General features: G+C 49.2%; 3 protein-coding genes across 5 annotated transcripts in view; all 3 read right to left on the bottom strand.

Annotated features, from left to right (window-relative positions):
* The window catches only part of LOC123765100 (uncharacterized), a 270886-nt gene that overhangs the window by 51492 nt on the left and 203121 nt on the right, over positions 1 to 16273 (bottom strand). For 2 of the 3 annotated variants that reach the window (XM_069333542.1, XM_045753552.2), the window contains one exon: positions 4448 to 4483. The exons of the other annotated variant lie outside the window; for it this stretch is intronic. In XM_069333542.1, the coding sequence (XP_069189643.1) occupies positions 4448 to 4453 (6 nt within the window). In that variant the 5' untranslated portion in view covers positions 4454 to 4483. The remainder of the gene's footprint in view (positions 1 to 4447; positions 4484 to 16273) is intronic. 3 annotated transcript variants of the gene reach the window in all.
* On the bottom strand, positions 13181 to 13966 carry LOC138369608 (A-kinase anchor protein 5-like). Its single transcript, XM_069333031.1, has one exon. The coding sequence runs from the start codon at positions 13964 to 13966 to the stop codon at positions 13181 to 13183; it is 786 nt and encodes a 261-aa protein (XP_069189132.1).
* Positions 13966 to 14352, bottom strand: LOC138369607 (A-kinase anchor protein 5-like). The gene has a single exon (XM_069333030.1). It carries the CDS (start codon positions 14350 to 14352, stop codon positions 13966 to 13968), a length of 387 nt encoding a protein of 128 aa, XP_069189131.1.

The raw sequence follows: 16273 nt of genomic DNA, 5'->3' as shown, positions 1-16273 counted from the left end.
TATTCCCGTGCCCACGGACCAATAAGATGCTGAGAATCGTAGAATGCATCGGAGATAAGCAGCCGTGAGACACTGTGAAGGGATCTCACCTCCACTTGGACACCAGACCCCAGCTGAGAGCACCTTAGTACACCCGCCTTGTCATTCCAGGACACACTCACACACATACATACAGCTGATATATGTAAATGATCTCCCGGAGGGTATAGACTCCGTCCTCTCAATGTTTGAGGACGATGCCAAAATTACGAGAAGGATTAAGACAGAGAAGGGTAGCTTGAGGCTTCAATAAGACCTAGACAAGCTGAAGAAATGGTCGAACAAATGGTTGTTAGAGTTTAACCCAAGCAAGTGTAATGTAATGAAGATAGATGTAGGGAGAAGGAGGCCATATACAAGGTATCATTTGGGAGATGAAATACTTGAAGAGTCAGAGAGAGACCTGGGGGGCTGATATCACGCCAGACCTGTCCGCTGAAGCCCATATCAAGAGGATAAGATCAGCAGCATATGCCAAGTTGGCCAACATAAGAACGGCCTTTTGAAACTTGTGTAGGGAATCATTCAGAATTTTGTATACCATATATGTCAGACCAATCCTAGAGTAGGCAGCCCCAGCATAGAGTCCATATCTAGTCAAGTAAAAGACTAAACTGGAAAAGGTTCAAAGGTTTGCCAACAGACTAGTACTCGAACTGAGGTGAATGAGCTACGAGGAGAGACTACGGGAATTAAACCTCACGTCACTGCAAGACACAAGAGTTAGGGGGACATGATCACCACATACAAGATTCTCAAAGGAATTGATTGGGTAGATAAAGGTCCTTTTACGGCAAATGTTTCTCCCTTCATCAGCGAAGTCCTTCACAGCCACTACCCGCAGGTCAATGCCACTACCAGCATATCTGGTAAGAAGGACCAGGAGGCTGAGTTCATACACTCATGGATGCATGTATGTGTGTGTATGTATATATATATATATATACATATACATCCCCTCGAATACTTGGGAAAATCCGCTCTCAAGTTCCTGAATAAGTTGGGTCATAAACTTGCAAGAGAAACCAAGAACCCAAGAACAACCGATTTTCGTATTCCAGCGCCTTAGTGCTGCAGTCCGGAGAGAAAAATGTTTGGTGGACTCCAGCCTTGTGGGCAGCCCCCTGAGTGGCCCCCTGGCAGCCTCTGAGTGGCTACAGGCAACCCCTGAGTGGCTACAGGCAGCCCCTGAGTGGCTACAGGCAGATCTTATCACTGGTTCAGGAAGTTGTACACAAGTCTACTAAAGGTTGAGAGGTGGGATCAGGCTCAGCCTCCCGTAACAAGTCTTAGACTCCATATTATACTACCACAGTAGGCCATGCTGCACGCCACCCATCTCCACGTCTCGTGATCCATGTTAAATATTATCAGCGGCCAGTTAGAACTAGCTGTTTCTTACACACAATCCTTACCTTAGCTTACCTTAGCTTACCTTAGCTTAGCTTACCTTGCGGTGATTCCGGGAGTCAAGGTCCCCTCAAGAGAATACAGTTTTAGGCTCTTTAGTCGGTCCCAGTAGTTTAGATGTTTTACTGAGTGGATTCTAGCAGTAAAGGATCTCTACACGCTCTCCAGGTCAGCAATTTCTCCAGCTTTGAAAGGGGCTGTCATTGTGCAGCAGTACTCCACTCTAGAGGGCACTTAGCGTCTTGAAAACTATCATCATCGGTATAGCAAGTGTGAAATGTTCTTCTTATCCAATCTGTCATTTTTCTTGCAGTTGTGACGGCTACTTTATTGTGTTCTTTAAAGGTAAGGTCTTCCGACATGAGTGCACCCAAATCCTCTACACTGCCTTTTCGTTCTATGTTATGATTTGACTGCGTTTTGTATGCAGTTTCCGTTTTTATATTTTCATTTTCTCGGTAGCGCATGAGATGGAACTTATCTTGAGAACACCATATATATCTGGAACACCATATTATTTTCTGTAGCCCATAGAAAGACCTGATTTACATCTGATTGGAGGTTTGCCGTGTCCTCTAATGTTGTCTACTCTCATACAAATTCTGCAAAGGATGATACGGTACTATAGATTGTGTCCTTGTCTATGTCCGATATTAGGATGAGAAAAAGTACTGGAGCAAGCACACAGTACCCTGGAGGACTGAAGTCTTCACGGTTGATGGACCGGATTTAATTTAGTTGACTATTACACACTGGTGTTCTGTTAGTCCATGCTCCACACCAAACATGGTTGTCATATTGGTAACCACTGTGTCACACCACCTCCTTATACAGAGGTATCAGATCTAAGCAAAACAATTGTGACACTAGTGATTCCTCGCCTTTGAAAGTCTGTGATTTCTCTGCTATCAGGCTGGAGTCTTTGGAACAATCTAGTTCCAACAACGGAGACGGGGATGCCTCAGGTGTAGTTCAACCTCATCTTTGTTGCGTACTAATTGGCCTGCAGCGTTTGTCATAGTGACGAGCAATATTTTTATGACATGACAAAAGATAACGCATCACAACTCAAAGGAATCTGCTATGAACACTTGAACTAATTTGTTATACTGTTCGTGAGATATCATACAAAAATGGTTAAATATATATCAGAAAATTTGGTGAAGCAAAATGTTTTTTATGGAGATTGCATCACATTACCTGACATTATGGAAGGTTGTGGGGCCGATTGTGTGGGCCCGATTGTGTGGGGGCCGATTGTGTGGGGGCCGATTGTGGGGGGGCCGATTGTGGGGGGGCCGATTGTGTGGGGGCCGATTGTGTGGGGGCCGATTGTGTGGGGGCCGATTGTGTGGGGGCCGATTGTGGGGGGCCGATTGTGTGGGGGCCGATCACACAATAGGCGTGTTCCGTATGAGGGGGGACCCCCCCCCCCCACGCACCCTCCTCATACGGACCTACACTACCTCATACGGAACTACACTACCTCATACGGAACTTGGGTGTATAAATGTGCGTGTAGATGTATAATATTCCAAGTCGATACAAAGTGACGTTGTCAAGTTACCGTTGGTTAAGATGAAGGTATCGGAGAGACAGTGAACACGACCACATCCTCAGGTGAGCTCTACCTGAGACACCTTCCCATCGGTCTCATTACTCACAGTGTCTCATTTGCCTCATTAATCAAGATTTTTTCGTCCCGTTGTTAAATTCCGCAACGCTGACGAAGTTTGGGGAAAGGTTCATTGCAAGGGTGAGTAAGCAATATCCCCCCCCCCCAAAGGAGGTTGCAACAGGGTCGGAAAAGGCCGCGCGGTTAGTACCAAGCTCTCTGAGGCCCACCTGACACGTGGTAGGAAATACCCAGGTAGTGTGGGTGCTTCCTTTAGCTCGGCGATCCCACTCTTGCCTACCTGCTGCCCCTGGCTTGTTCGCCATGCCCCTGGCACGTTCACCATGCCCCTAGATTGTTCACCATACCCCTGGCTTGTTCACCATGCCCCTGGCTTGTTCACCATGCCCCTGGCTTGTTCACCATACCCCTGGCTTGTTCACCATACCCCCTGGCTTGTTCACCATGCCCCTGGCTTGTTCACCATACCCCTGGCTTGTTCACCATACCCCCTGGCTTGTTCACCATACCCCCTGGCTTGTTCACCATACCCCCTGGCTTGTTCACCATGCCCCCGATCCTGGCACCCTCCCTCTGCCATCTGCATGTTTCCTACTGCCACTGCTCACACCTACCTGATTTACCTCTCCACCTCCCATAACCTCTCTCAACTGCCTACCTACCTGCTTCACACCTGCCTACCTGCACCCTCTCATCCCTCCCGCCACCCCGGCCCTTCTCCACGAGTACCAACCAGCAAACCATAAACCAGTTTCCAGCGACACCCCCGCCAGTCAGGCCCTCTACGCCTTTGGAGAGGAAGACTTTGGGAGCCCTTCTCGGCTCCCCTCACCCACCTTCCCTCAAGGCTCAGTGTAGTGTGGAGAGTGACATTGCAGCGCAAGTCAGTGCAAAGTTATTCACACCTGCTTCACTTACACCTTCATGGCGGAGGACGAGGTAGAGGAGGTAGAGGACGAGGACTAAGAACGAGGAGAGTTACAGTGTAGACGTGTCATCGGTTCACAAGTCTACGTTGCAACTTACTAAGCACAAGAAGGTAATTACGAGCACGTAATTACGAGACCTATTAGCCCCATGCGAGGCTGCCCTTCATTATATACAATGACAATTATTCATATATATATCTAACCTACGCATGAAACAATCCAGTAAGCCCACCTTAATTATGTTACCCCGTAATTGCCCAGAAATCGACAACAATATTTCCAAATCTAATAGTGAGAGATCAATCTTAACTTAGAGAGACTCACTCACTCACTCACTCTCACACACTCTCACTCTCACTCTCTCTCTCTCTCTCTCTCTCTCTCTCTCTCTCTCTCTCTCTCTCTCTCTCTCTCTCTCTCTCTCAGTACTCACCTGCATAAACTTGACTACTGCAGACTGGGGGTGTACCTGCAACAAATAAAAATAGCAATTAGCATGACTAGTGCGGCTCACGTCATGTTCTCTTTACCCCTCAACACTCACTCATCTCCATTGCACACAGAAATCACAATAGCGTGATGCATCAATGAACAAATCCACAAGGGCCAGTGACGAGGATCCTCGTCACGGCCCTTGTGGATTTACTGCCTCACTCTGCCTTACCAAGCTTCCACTTCCTTGGCCCCTTCTCTCTCCCTCTACTCACCCTCCAACTTCTCTCCCTCTTCCCCTTTCTTTACGTATAAAAGGCCAGAGGAACCAAGGTGAGCACAATCACTTGAGAATGGTCCAGGACGGACCGAAACGTCGTCGTTCCTTCACCTTCTAGTGTGTGGTCTGGTCAACCAAGGTGAGACCACTAACAATCTCTACACGCGGAGTTCTGATTCTTCCCAAATAAATAAACCGTCATCTCTAAATCATTACAGTATTAACTTTTAATGTTTTTTTACCATAAATGTTTATTGGGTGTGCGGACACCATTCCTCTCTGATACATGGTGATGTCTAATCAATCTGAAGGCCCGAGTATTCATCTGATACCTTGGCATCTTTTTCAATATCAGTTTCCTGCGAGAAGAGTTCAAAATGTGTGAGGCAAATGATCGCTAATAGTGGTAGTGACCATGAGAACAACAGTGTGTGTGTGTGTGTGTGTGTGTGTGTGTGTGTGTGTGTGTGTGTGTGTGTGTGTGTGTGTGTGTGTGTGTGTGTGTGTGTGTGTGTGATGCTCCTGGACGCTGCCGTCGCTAAATGGGGAGTGTTTACTACCATCAAGGACTCGAGATGCAAGCATCATTGAAGCAGCATCTACGAAGCTGTCCTCATTCTAATGCACCCTAACTCGGACGATACTGACGGTGAGCTGAGATGCACAGTGTGGAACTGGGAACACAGGCAGGTACTGGGGGACACAGGCAGGTACTGGGGGACACAGGCAGGTACTGGGGGACACAGGTAGGTACTGGGGGACACAGGCAGGTACTGGGGGACACAGGCAGGTACTGGGGGACACAGGCAGGTACTGGGGGACACAGGCAGGTACTGGGGGACACAGGCAGGTACTGGGGGACACAGGCAGGTACTGGGGGACACAGGCAGGTACTGGGGGACACAGGCAGGTACTGGGGACACAGGCAGGTACTGGGGGACACAACCATACGCTAGTGACGCAAGAAAGGTACCTTAAAGGGCATCTTCTCACCACTGAATTCTACATGAGCGGCGCGCGTTCACCAGCCCGCGAAAATGTCACTTTGCGCCTCTTGTTGAAAGAAACTTTCAACAACATCCCCATGCCTGTCGCAGTTGCTGGACCACTATGATATGGCATTAGATGCTATGGAAGACAAACAATACGCTGATGTAATTTACACAGATTTCGCAAAAGCTTTTGATAAATGTGACCATGGTGTTATTGCACATAAAATGCGTTCAAAAGGAATTACCGGGAAAATAGGCAGATGGATCTACAATTTCCTGACTGACAGAACCCAATGTGTAATAGTCAACAAAATAAAATCCAGCCCATCAACCGTGAAGAGCTCAGTCCCCCAGGGTACTGTGCTTGCTCCAGTACTTTTTCTCATCCTCATATCGGACATAGACCAGAACACAACCTATAGGACTGTATCATCCTTTGCAGATGACACTAGGATTTTCATGAGAGTTGGCAACATAGAGGACACGGCAAACCTCCAATCAGATGTAGATCAGGTCTTTCTATGGGCTACAGAAAATAATATGGTATTCAACGAGGATAAGTTTCAGCTCATGCGCTACGGAAAAATTGAAAATATAAAAACGGAAACCACGTACAAAACGCAGGCAAATCATAACATAGAACGAAAAGGCAATGTAAAGGACCTGGGTGTACTCATGTCGGAAGACCTTACCTTTAAAGAACACAATAAAGTAGCCGTCGCAACTGCAAGAAAAATGACAGGTTGGATAACAAGAACTTTTCACACTAGAGATGCTATACCGATGATGATACTTTTCAAAACGCTTGTGCTCTCTAGAGTGGAGTACTGCTGCACAATGACAGCCCCTTTCAAAGCTGGAGAAATTGCTGACCTAGAGAGCGTGCAGAGATCCTTTACTGCTAGAATCCACTCAGTAAAACATCTAAATTACTGGGACCGACTAAAGAGCCTAAATCTGTACTCCCTTGAGCGCAGGCGGGAGAGGTACATAATAATTTACACGTGGAAAATAATTGAGGGGCTGGTCCCAAACCTGCACACAGAAATAACACCACATGAGACCAGAAGACATGGCAGGATGTGCAGAATACCCCCGTTGAAAAGCAGAGGTGCAACAGGTACTCTGAGAGAGAACTCTATCAACATCAGAGGCCCGAGACTGTTCAACACGCTTCCACTACACATAAGGGGAATAACTGGCAAACCCCTCACAGTGTTCAAGAGAGAACTGGATAAGCACCTCCAAAGGATACCTGATCAACCAGGCTGTGACTCATACGTCAGGCTGCGAGCAGCCGCGTCTAACAGCCTGGTTGATCAGTCCAGCAACCAGGAGGCCTGGTCGACGACCGGGCCGCGGGGACACTAAGCCCCGGAAGCACCTCAAGGTAGGTAAGGTAGGTATCCCCATCCGCGGACGCTTCATTGAGAGGGATGGCTTCACTATCCCACCTTCCTACCCCACAGAAAAAGAAGCCTTAAGCCCACCTGGATATATAATATCGGAAGTTATTCTTGAAGAAGGCCAAGAAAAAGTCGGCCTTGAATTAATGTTTCAGGAATATCCTGCCATTCCAGGAATGATGTACTGCCAGGAATCTTAGCCAAGTATCCAATATTTGCTTACCGTAGGTTCAGCCTGCACCTGACTGTAAAGCTGCCGCCCAGTTAGGTGGGTGTGGAGCACATGACTGTAAAGCTGCCGCCCAGTTGGGTTGGTGTGGAGCACGTGACTGTAAAGCTGCCGCCCAGTTGGGTGGGTGTGGAGCACATGACTGTAAAGCTGCCGCCCAGTTGGGTGGGTGTGGAGCACATGACTGTAAAGCTGCCGCCCAGTTGGGTGGGTGTGGAGCACATGACTGTAAAGCTGCCGCCCAGTTAGGTGGGTGTGGAGCACATGACTGTAAAGCTGCCGCCCAGTTAGGTGGGTGTGGAGCACATGACTGTAAAGCTGCCGCCCAGTTAGGTGGGTGTGGAGCACATGACTGTAAAGCTGCCGCCCAGTTGGGTGGGTGTGGAGCACATGACTGTAAAGCTGCCGCCCAGTTGGGTGGGTGTGGAGCACATGACTGTAAAGCTGCCGCCCAGTTGGGTGGGTGTGGAGCACATGACTGTAAAGCTGCCGCCCAGTTGGGTGGGTGTGGAGCACATGACTGTAAAGCTGCCGCCCAGTTAGGTGGGTGTGGAGCACATGACTGTAAAGCTGCCGCCCAGTTAGGTGGGTGTGGAGCACATGACTGTAAAGCTGCCGCCCAGTTAGGTGGGTGTGGAGCACATAACTGTAAAGCTGCCGCCCAGTTGGGTGGGTGTGGAGCACATGACTGTAAAGCTGCCGCCCAGTTGGGTGGGTGTGGAGCAGGACTAGTAACTGTGTGACTCACCATCGATGTAAAGTGCCTTGTATAGTGACTGTTGTGAGCCTCTTGTTGAATCACTTGTGATACAAAAAAATATTGATATGTATATGTATTTGTGTACATGTAGGTATACATACGTATATGTGGATGTACCATTAACAATTGTGTAACTATTTTCACAAGATTGTCACGTGCTTAACTAAACGAACTATGTGGTTCAGTTCCTGAACCCATTATGTGCCTCTGTAGCCCTTTCCACCGCCGCCCACGGGATGGGTATGGGGTGCATAATAAATAAATTAAATGCAGATGTTAAGGTAAGTCGCACTGAGGTGTGAAGGTGCGCGCGCACCACACCCAATTACTCCTACATGGCGCAGGCGCACAGTAAGCTGTTCGAACTAGTTCCAGAGCCGGCCTCCACCACGGAGAGTTGGCCTATTTAAACTTTTCCTACAACCACCATCTTGTACCCGCTATAGATGATGATACACTAATTACGGCATCCTGCAATTTGTTGAATAATTGTTATATGAGATATGTTGACCAAACCACACACTAGAAAGTGAAGGGACGACGACGTTTCGATCCGTCCTGGACCATTCTCAAGACAATCGACTTGAGAATGGTCCAGGACGGACCGAAACATCGTCGTCCCTTCACTATCTAGTGTGTGGTTTAGTGAGCATATTATAGACACGTTATTGTGACTCCTCGTCTACATTGTTATGCGAGGTTTAATATCCAGGGACCTGACAGCTGAGTGGACAGCGCTTCGGATTCGTAGTCCTGAGGTTCCGTTATAGCTGCCGTCAGGTAAGGGCAGGTCATCAAGCTCTATCACACAATCACCAACCACTACACACCTAGACAAGCCCGTGCACAATCACTGACAACCGTCTAACTTCAAGGTTAGCATGCCTAACCTTATCAAACAATTACAGGCTTCATCAATAACAAATCCAAATTACACAAGTTTCTAATTTCATCGATGTAGTTCTAATTTCAATGTGCCACACTCAACAATCACGTGGTAACAATCACGGTCATTGTGAAGAACACACACAGTATTATCCAGTCTTAAATAACAATATGTAATACATAAAATAAATGTTTTAAAATTACCCATAATTTATCACGACCCATAAATAGAATCCATTGTTTCGTGGCGTGAGGCTTCGGGCACCACACCAGACAACACTTGCAAATATTGCGCGCTGAAAGTAGCTGAGATTGGCAGCAGGGGGGTGTGTGAAGCTGACATTTTTGAATGATTGATGCAACACAATGTAGCCTGGGTGCGTGCGTGCGTGTATGCGTGCCTAGTAGCAAAACAAGATCGCCTGCCTGCCTGCCTACCTACCTGCCTGCCTGCCTGCCTGCCTGCCTGCCTGCCTGCCTGCCTGCCTGCCTGCCTGCCTGCCTGCCCTGCCTGCCTGCCTGCCTGCCTGCCTGCCTGCCTGCCTGCCTGCCTGCCTGCCTGCCTGCCTGCCTGCCTGCCTGCCTGCCTGCCTGCCCGCCTGCCTGCCCGCTCATCTGCAGGCGGGCAGACAGTCAGACTGCCCTGTGATAAATGTGATTCTTCTTGAATGTGATTCCAACAAGAAATCATATGCCAGATGTCACCCTAACTCCACTGGAGTTTGAAGCAGCCATAGACAGTACGCACCTCTACAACAAAACCAGATTCTTGGAATTCTTTCACAGGCTATCACATTATTAGGAGGCGGAGCCTAGATACTGGTGTTATCCTCGTCATACTTAAAATAGCACATATATCATAAACAAAATTGAAAGAACGTTCAGAAGATCACAAAAAACGTGGACTAACAGCCTCTACGGTCTAACAGTCCAGTCCACCCTGGACAACACAGGGGTCAGAACAGGGAGCTCCTTCATGCTTGCCAGACCACTATTCCAGACTAAGTTACTTTCTAATGTCCCAGTATATTTGAGAAACTGAGTACCCAAATGAGCCACAGGGACGCTAGAAAAGAACTTTTTAAGTGTCAGAGTAGTTAACAGATGGAATGCATGTGGCAGTGATGTGGTGGAGGCAGACTCCATACACGGTTTCTACGTAGATATGATAGAGCCCAGTAGGCTCAGGAATCTGTACACTAGTTGATTGACAGTTGAGAGGCGGGACCAAAGAGCCGAAGCTCAACCCCCGCAAGTACAACTAGGTGAGTACTATGACATAGCCGTAGCTGTCATTGAAGAAGAGCAAAACACTGATGGTCTTATTGTATACAAGAGGAATTGCTGGCAAGGTAGGAAGATGGATCTTTAATTTCCTAACTAACAGAACATTGTGTAATAGTCAATAAAGAATAATCCGAATTCGCTGTGAAACGCTGAGTCCCCCAGGGTACCCCAGGGTACCTCAGGGGTACCCCAGGGTACCCCAGGGTACCTCAGGGGTACCCCAGGGTACCTCAGGGGTACCCCAGGGAACTGTGCTGGCTCCGGCATTTTTTCTCGTCCTCATATCAGACATAGACAAGGTCACAAACATATCATATCACTATTTGAAGATGATTTTTTTTATTTATGTATATATACAAGAGTTCTTACATTCCTGTACAGCCACCTAGCACGCGTAGCGTTTCGGGCAGGTCCTTATCTTGAGGTTATCTTGAGATGATTTCTGGGCTTTTTAGTGTCCCCGCGGCCCGGTCCTCGACCAGGCCTCTACCCCCAGGAAGCAGCCCGTGACAGCTGACTAACACCCAGGTACCTATTTTACTGCTAGGTAACAGGGGCATAGGGTGAAAGAAACTCTGCCCATTGTTTCTCGCCGGCGTCTGGGATTGAACCCAGGACCACAGGATCACAAGTCCAGCGTCCTGTCCGCTCGGCCGACCGGCTCCCTCAATTTATTTTTTATAAATATTTATTTAGAAGTTAGGTATTTAGGTGGGGGTATTTAGAAGTCAGGAAGAATAATGGCATCAAACAGCCTACCTAGATAACTAGCAAGATCGGCCCAATGTCCCTAAACAAGGGAGAACTTTGTTGATGGAAGCGCTCCAGGCATGGTATAACAAAAATGGCTAAAAGACTTCAACACTGATAAATGCAAGGATATGAGGGCAGAAACAGGCACAGGACGCCCCAAGATTAGGAGAAAGATCACTTCCCGAATCACAAATCAGAAAAGATCTTCGAGCAGGAATAACCTCGAAGATCGAAGATCACCTGGCATAAAGGAAACTCATTAGCAGCATAACCTCAGACGCCAGTACTATAGAGGCTTGTGAACACAATATACGGCTTACTCGAGACTTGCTGCGGTATTAATCAACAGCGCATGCGCGTATCAACAAAACATTGTACGTCACCCATATTAATAAAAATAATTACAGAAATGATTTGTGACACCTGAGGAAATAATGACACCTACAGGCGATGAGTCACAATAACATGGCTAAAGTATGTTGACCAGACCAGAATCGACTTGAGAATGGTCCAGGACGGACCGAATCGTCGTCGTCCCTTCACCTTTTAGTGTGTGGTCTGGTCAACATAATGACACCTGTGTGAACCACTCCAGTGTCTCCAGCAGTGATCAAGACAGCTGTGTGAACCACTCCAGTGTCTCCAGCAGTGATATAAATGATGAAAGGTTTAGCCAGGGCGCCGCCTAGACTGGCACTGTTATCATTAACAGAAGCTTGTGTAGGGAGACGATAGGCTGAGAGAGTGCCACAATGACCCCCACACCGCCTCGTGTAGACTCGTCATGTAGGGTCCATGGCACCCCAACCGCACCTCTCAAACCTCCCTAACAATGTTTGGTACTAGTCAAAAACGGCTGAACAACAACCCACTCTCACGGAGTAGCATTTTGCCTGCAGTTTGGCCACTTGTATTTGATCTTTAGTTTTTGCCTTACAAGTGGTGGTGGTGCATAGCGGCATCTGGCGGCAGGTAGTGTGGACGCAGCTCTGCCTCAGACAGTGATAGAGGTAACTCAGGATCCCCTTCGTCCTCTTGTGTTCACTCACAGGCACTCAAGGTAACGCTCGTTAGAGACGACTAACGAAGCTGCTGGAGGCGAGGACACGGCCGCCAGCGACCCGGGCGGAGGTGCACCCGCCCGCACACACAACCGCTCTTGTCTTGTCATCGGGTCGATGCACATAAAGAAAGGAGAACCCACTGGACGGGGGTGAAGTAGAAACAGGAGAAGAATAGGTTATGGTGAGGAGGGATAGTGGCCGAGGCTTGAGAGAGAGAGCACCAGTCGGAGCCTGCAGCACCACTACGGCTTATGCTCCTGCGGGTATAAAGCTCTTGACTCACGCCTGCCCCAATATTGCACGTCGATAATATTGAAAGAAAAGCTAATGGTCTTTGGACCACATGCCCGGAGAAGGCTGTGTTGAGGCTTGCCTTTAGTTTTAGAATATTAGTGGTGTTATGTACTTATCTTGGGTGTGGAGGGGATTAAACACCTGAATGAGGATGTCACATGTGTGCTGTATATACATACATTGCCGAGGAATGTGACGTAGTTATGGTGCATCGGGAAGAGAAGTCTATCCGCTATTGTCGTGCTGCTCGACTCGCTTGTTCAGTACACGTTTAAGGCTGGCATATTGCTCTTGCGTGGAGGCGTGACTAGTGGCCCAGACCTGCCTGCAGCGCCCCCAGCCAAGTGCTCTCTGCGCACCCTGAAGAGTCTTTTAGTCGATCATGCCTGCAAGGCGGCTTGAGAAGGGTGCGCGAGCGACGAGTGCTAGAGTAGGTGTACATTTCCCGGACGACATAACTTGTGACTGGTGGTCAGAGACGCACACGTACACAAAGTGGCAAACACTAGTGTGTGCTGGACCCCATCAGTGTACTGGGTCCTGAGGGACTCCATCAGTGTACTGGGCCCTGAGAGACCCCATCAGTGTACTGGGCCCTGTGGGACCCCATCAATGTACTGGGCCCTGTGGGACCCCATCAGTGTACTGGTCCCTGAGGGACCCCATCAGTGTACTGGGCCCTCAGGTGTATCTACCCACAAATCAGCTTGCAAGAAGCGGGTGGAAGGTCTGAGATATAGATCCTATCTTATAATTCATACTGCGACACTCTGTATCAACTGTTTTAAATATTTTTGTACGTCAGCTGTTGGGTGTAGTTGTGTATGGCGTTGGCTAGTGTGGCCTGCATCACTGTGTTGAGTGTGGCCTGCATCACTGTGTTGAGTGTGGCCTGCATCACTGTGTTGAGTGTGGCCTGCATCACTGTGTTGAGTGTGGCCTGCATCACTGTGTTGAGTGTGGCCTGCATCACTGTGTTGAGTGTGGCCTGCATCACTGTGTTGAGTGTGGCCTGCATCACTGTGTTGAGTGTGGCCTGCATCACTGTGTTGAGTGTGGCCTGCATCACTGTGTTGAGTGTGGCCTGCATCACTGTGTTGAGTGTGGCCTGCATCACTGTGTTGAGTGTGGCCTGCATCACTGTGTTGAGTGTGGCCTGCATCACGGTGTTGAGTGTGGCCTGCATCACTGTGTTGAGTGTGGCCTGCATCACGGTGTTGAGTGTGGCCTGCATCACGGTGTTGAGTGTGGCCTGCATCACTGTGTTGAGTGTGGCCTGCATCACTGTGTTGAGTGTGGCCTGCATCACTGTGTTGAGTGTGGCCTGCATCACTGTGTTGAGTGTGGCCTGCATCACTGTGTTGAGTGTGGCCTGCATCACTGTGTTGAGTGTGGCCTGCATCACTGTGTTGAGTGTGGCCTGCATCACTGTGTTGAGTGTGGCCTGCATCACGGTGTTGAGTGTGGCCTGCATCACTGTGTTGAGTGTGGCCTGCATCACTGTGTTGAGTGTGGCCTGCATCACTGTGTTGAGTGTGGCCTGCATCACTGTGTTGAGTGTGGCCTGCATCAACGGTGTTGAGTGTGGCCTGCATCACTGTGTTGAGTGTGGCCTGCATCACGGTGTTGAGTGTGGCCTGCATCACTGTGTTGAGTGTGGCCTGCATCAACGGTGTTGAGTGCGGCCTGCATCACTGTGTTGAGTGTGGCCTGCATCACTGTGTTGAGTGTGGCCTGCATCACTGTGTTGAGTGTGGCCTGCATCACGGTATTGAGTGTGGCCTGCATCACGGTGTTGACTGTGGCCTGCATCACTGTGTTGAGTGTGGCCTGCATCACTGTGTTGAGTGTGGCCTGCATCACTGTGTTGAGTGTGGCCTGCATCACTGTGTTGAGTGTGGCCTGCATCACTGTGTTGAGTGTGGCCTGCATCACTGTGTTGAGTGTGGCCTGCATCAACGGTGTTGAGTGTGGCCTGCATCAACGGTGTTGAGTGTGGCCTGCATCAACGGTGTTGAGTGTGGCCTGCATCAACGGTGTTGAGTGTGGCCTGCATCAACGGTGTTGAGTGCGGCCTGCCAACAGGTCGACAAGTGTGTGTGTGTGTGTGTGTGTGTGTGTGTGTGTGTGTGTGTGTGTGTGTGTGTGTGTGTGTGTGTGTGTGTGTGTGTATGTGTGTGTGTGTGTAACATCTGAGTGTTGCCACCGAGGTGTTAGTGTAGGAGGCGGCCTGCGGCGGGTCTTAACCTGTGTCGCAGTGCGCACCTCTTTTGTTCTCAAAATTTATGTTTTTACACAAATGTATAAAGATAATGTATATTCAGATGTGATAATAGTATGGCATGTCTCGTGCCCCCAGGGAGAGTATCTCGCAACCCTGGGGGCCCACACACACACCGGGACCCTGGGGGCCCACACACACACCGGGACCCTAGGGGCCCACACACACACCGGGACCCTAGGGGCCCACACACACACCGGGACCCTATGGGCCCACACACACACCGGGACCCTGGGGGCCCACACACACACCGGGACCCTGGGGGCCCACACACACACCGGGACCCTGGGGGCCCACACACACACCGGGACCCTGGGGGCCCACACACACACCGGGACCCTAGGGGCCCACACACACACCGGGACCCTGGGGGCCCACACTCACCGGGACCCTGTGGGTGAAATAACCATAGGCCAGACAGCGGGTGTTGGGGAGAAAAAATAAAATGCCAGGCAGGATTCACCTAGTTCTGAAGCAACTACGGACCCAGAGTGTGTGTGTGACACTTTGGGGGCGAGGTAAAGTGTGTGATGGAGCGAGGTAGTAGTCACCTAGTTGTGCTTGCGGGGGTTGAGCTCTGGCTCTTTGGTCTCGTCCTCTCAACTGTCAATCAACTGATGTACAGATTCCTGAGCCTACTGGGCTCTATCATATCTACATTTGAAACTGTGTATGGAGTCTGTCTCCACCACATCACTGCCTAATGCATTCCATCTGTTAACTACTCTGACACTGAAAAAGTTCTTTCTAACGTCCCTGTGGCTCATTTGGGGACCCAGTTTCCACCTGTGTCCCCTTGTTTGTGTAATACCGGTGTTAAACAGTTTATCTTTATCTTCCCTGTCAATTCCTCTGAGAATTTTATAGGTAGTGATCATGTCCGCCTTACTCTTGTGTCTTCTAGTAACGTAAGGTGCATTTCACGCAGCCTTTCCTCGTAATTCTTGCTTCTTAGTTCTGGGGACTAGCCTAGTGGCATACCTCTGAACGTTTTGCAGCTTCGTCTTGTGCTTAACAAGGTACAGGCTCCATGCTGGGGCCGCATACTCCAGGATTGGTCTTACATATGTGGTATACAAGATTCTGAATGGTTCCTTACACAGGTTCCTGAAGGCAGTGTGTGAGGTAGTGTATGTGACTGTGGGGGCGAGGCAGTGTGTGATGGTGCGTGTCAGTATGAGTGTAGGACGAGGCAGTATATGTGTAGGGCGAGGCAGTACATGTGTAGGGCGAGGCAGTATATGTGAAGGACGAGGCAGTATATGTGAAGGACGAGGCAGTATATGTGAAGGACGAGGCAGTATATGTGAAGGACGAAGCAGTATATGTGAAGGACGAAGCAGTATATGTGAAGGACGAAGCAGTATATGTGAAGGACGAAGCAGTATATGTGAAGGACGAAGCAGTGTGTTTGTGGGGGGGGGGGGCGAGTCAGTATGTGTGTATAGGGCGAGTCAGTATGTGTGTAGGGCGAGGCAGTATGTGTGTATAGGGCGAGTCAGTATGTGTGTAGGACAAGGCAGTATATGTGTATAGGGCGAGTCAGTATGTGTGTAGGACAAGGCAGTATATGTGTATAGGGCGAGTCAGTATGTG

This window comes from Procambarus clarkii, chromosome 29, assembly GCF_040958095.1.
Source record: "Procambarus clarkii isolate CNS0578487 chromosome 29, FALCON_Pclarkii_2.0, whole genome shotgun sequence".
NCBI classification, from domain to species: Eukaryota; Metazoa; Arthropoda; class Malacostraca; order Decapoda; family Cambaridae; genus Procambarus; species Procambarus clarkii.
This window is presented reverse-complemented; position numbering and strand designations above follow the sequence as displayed.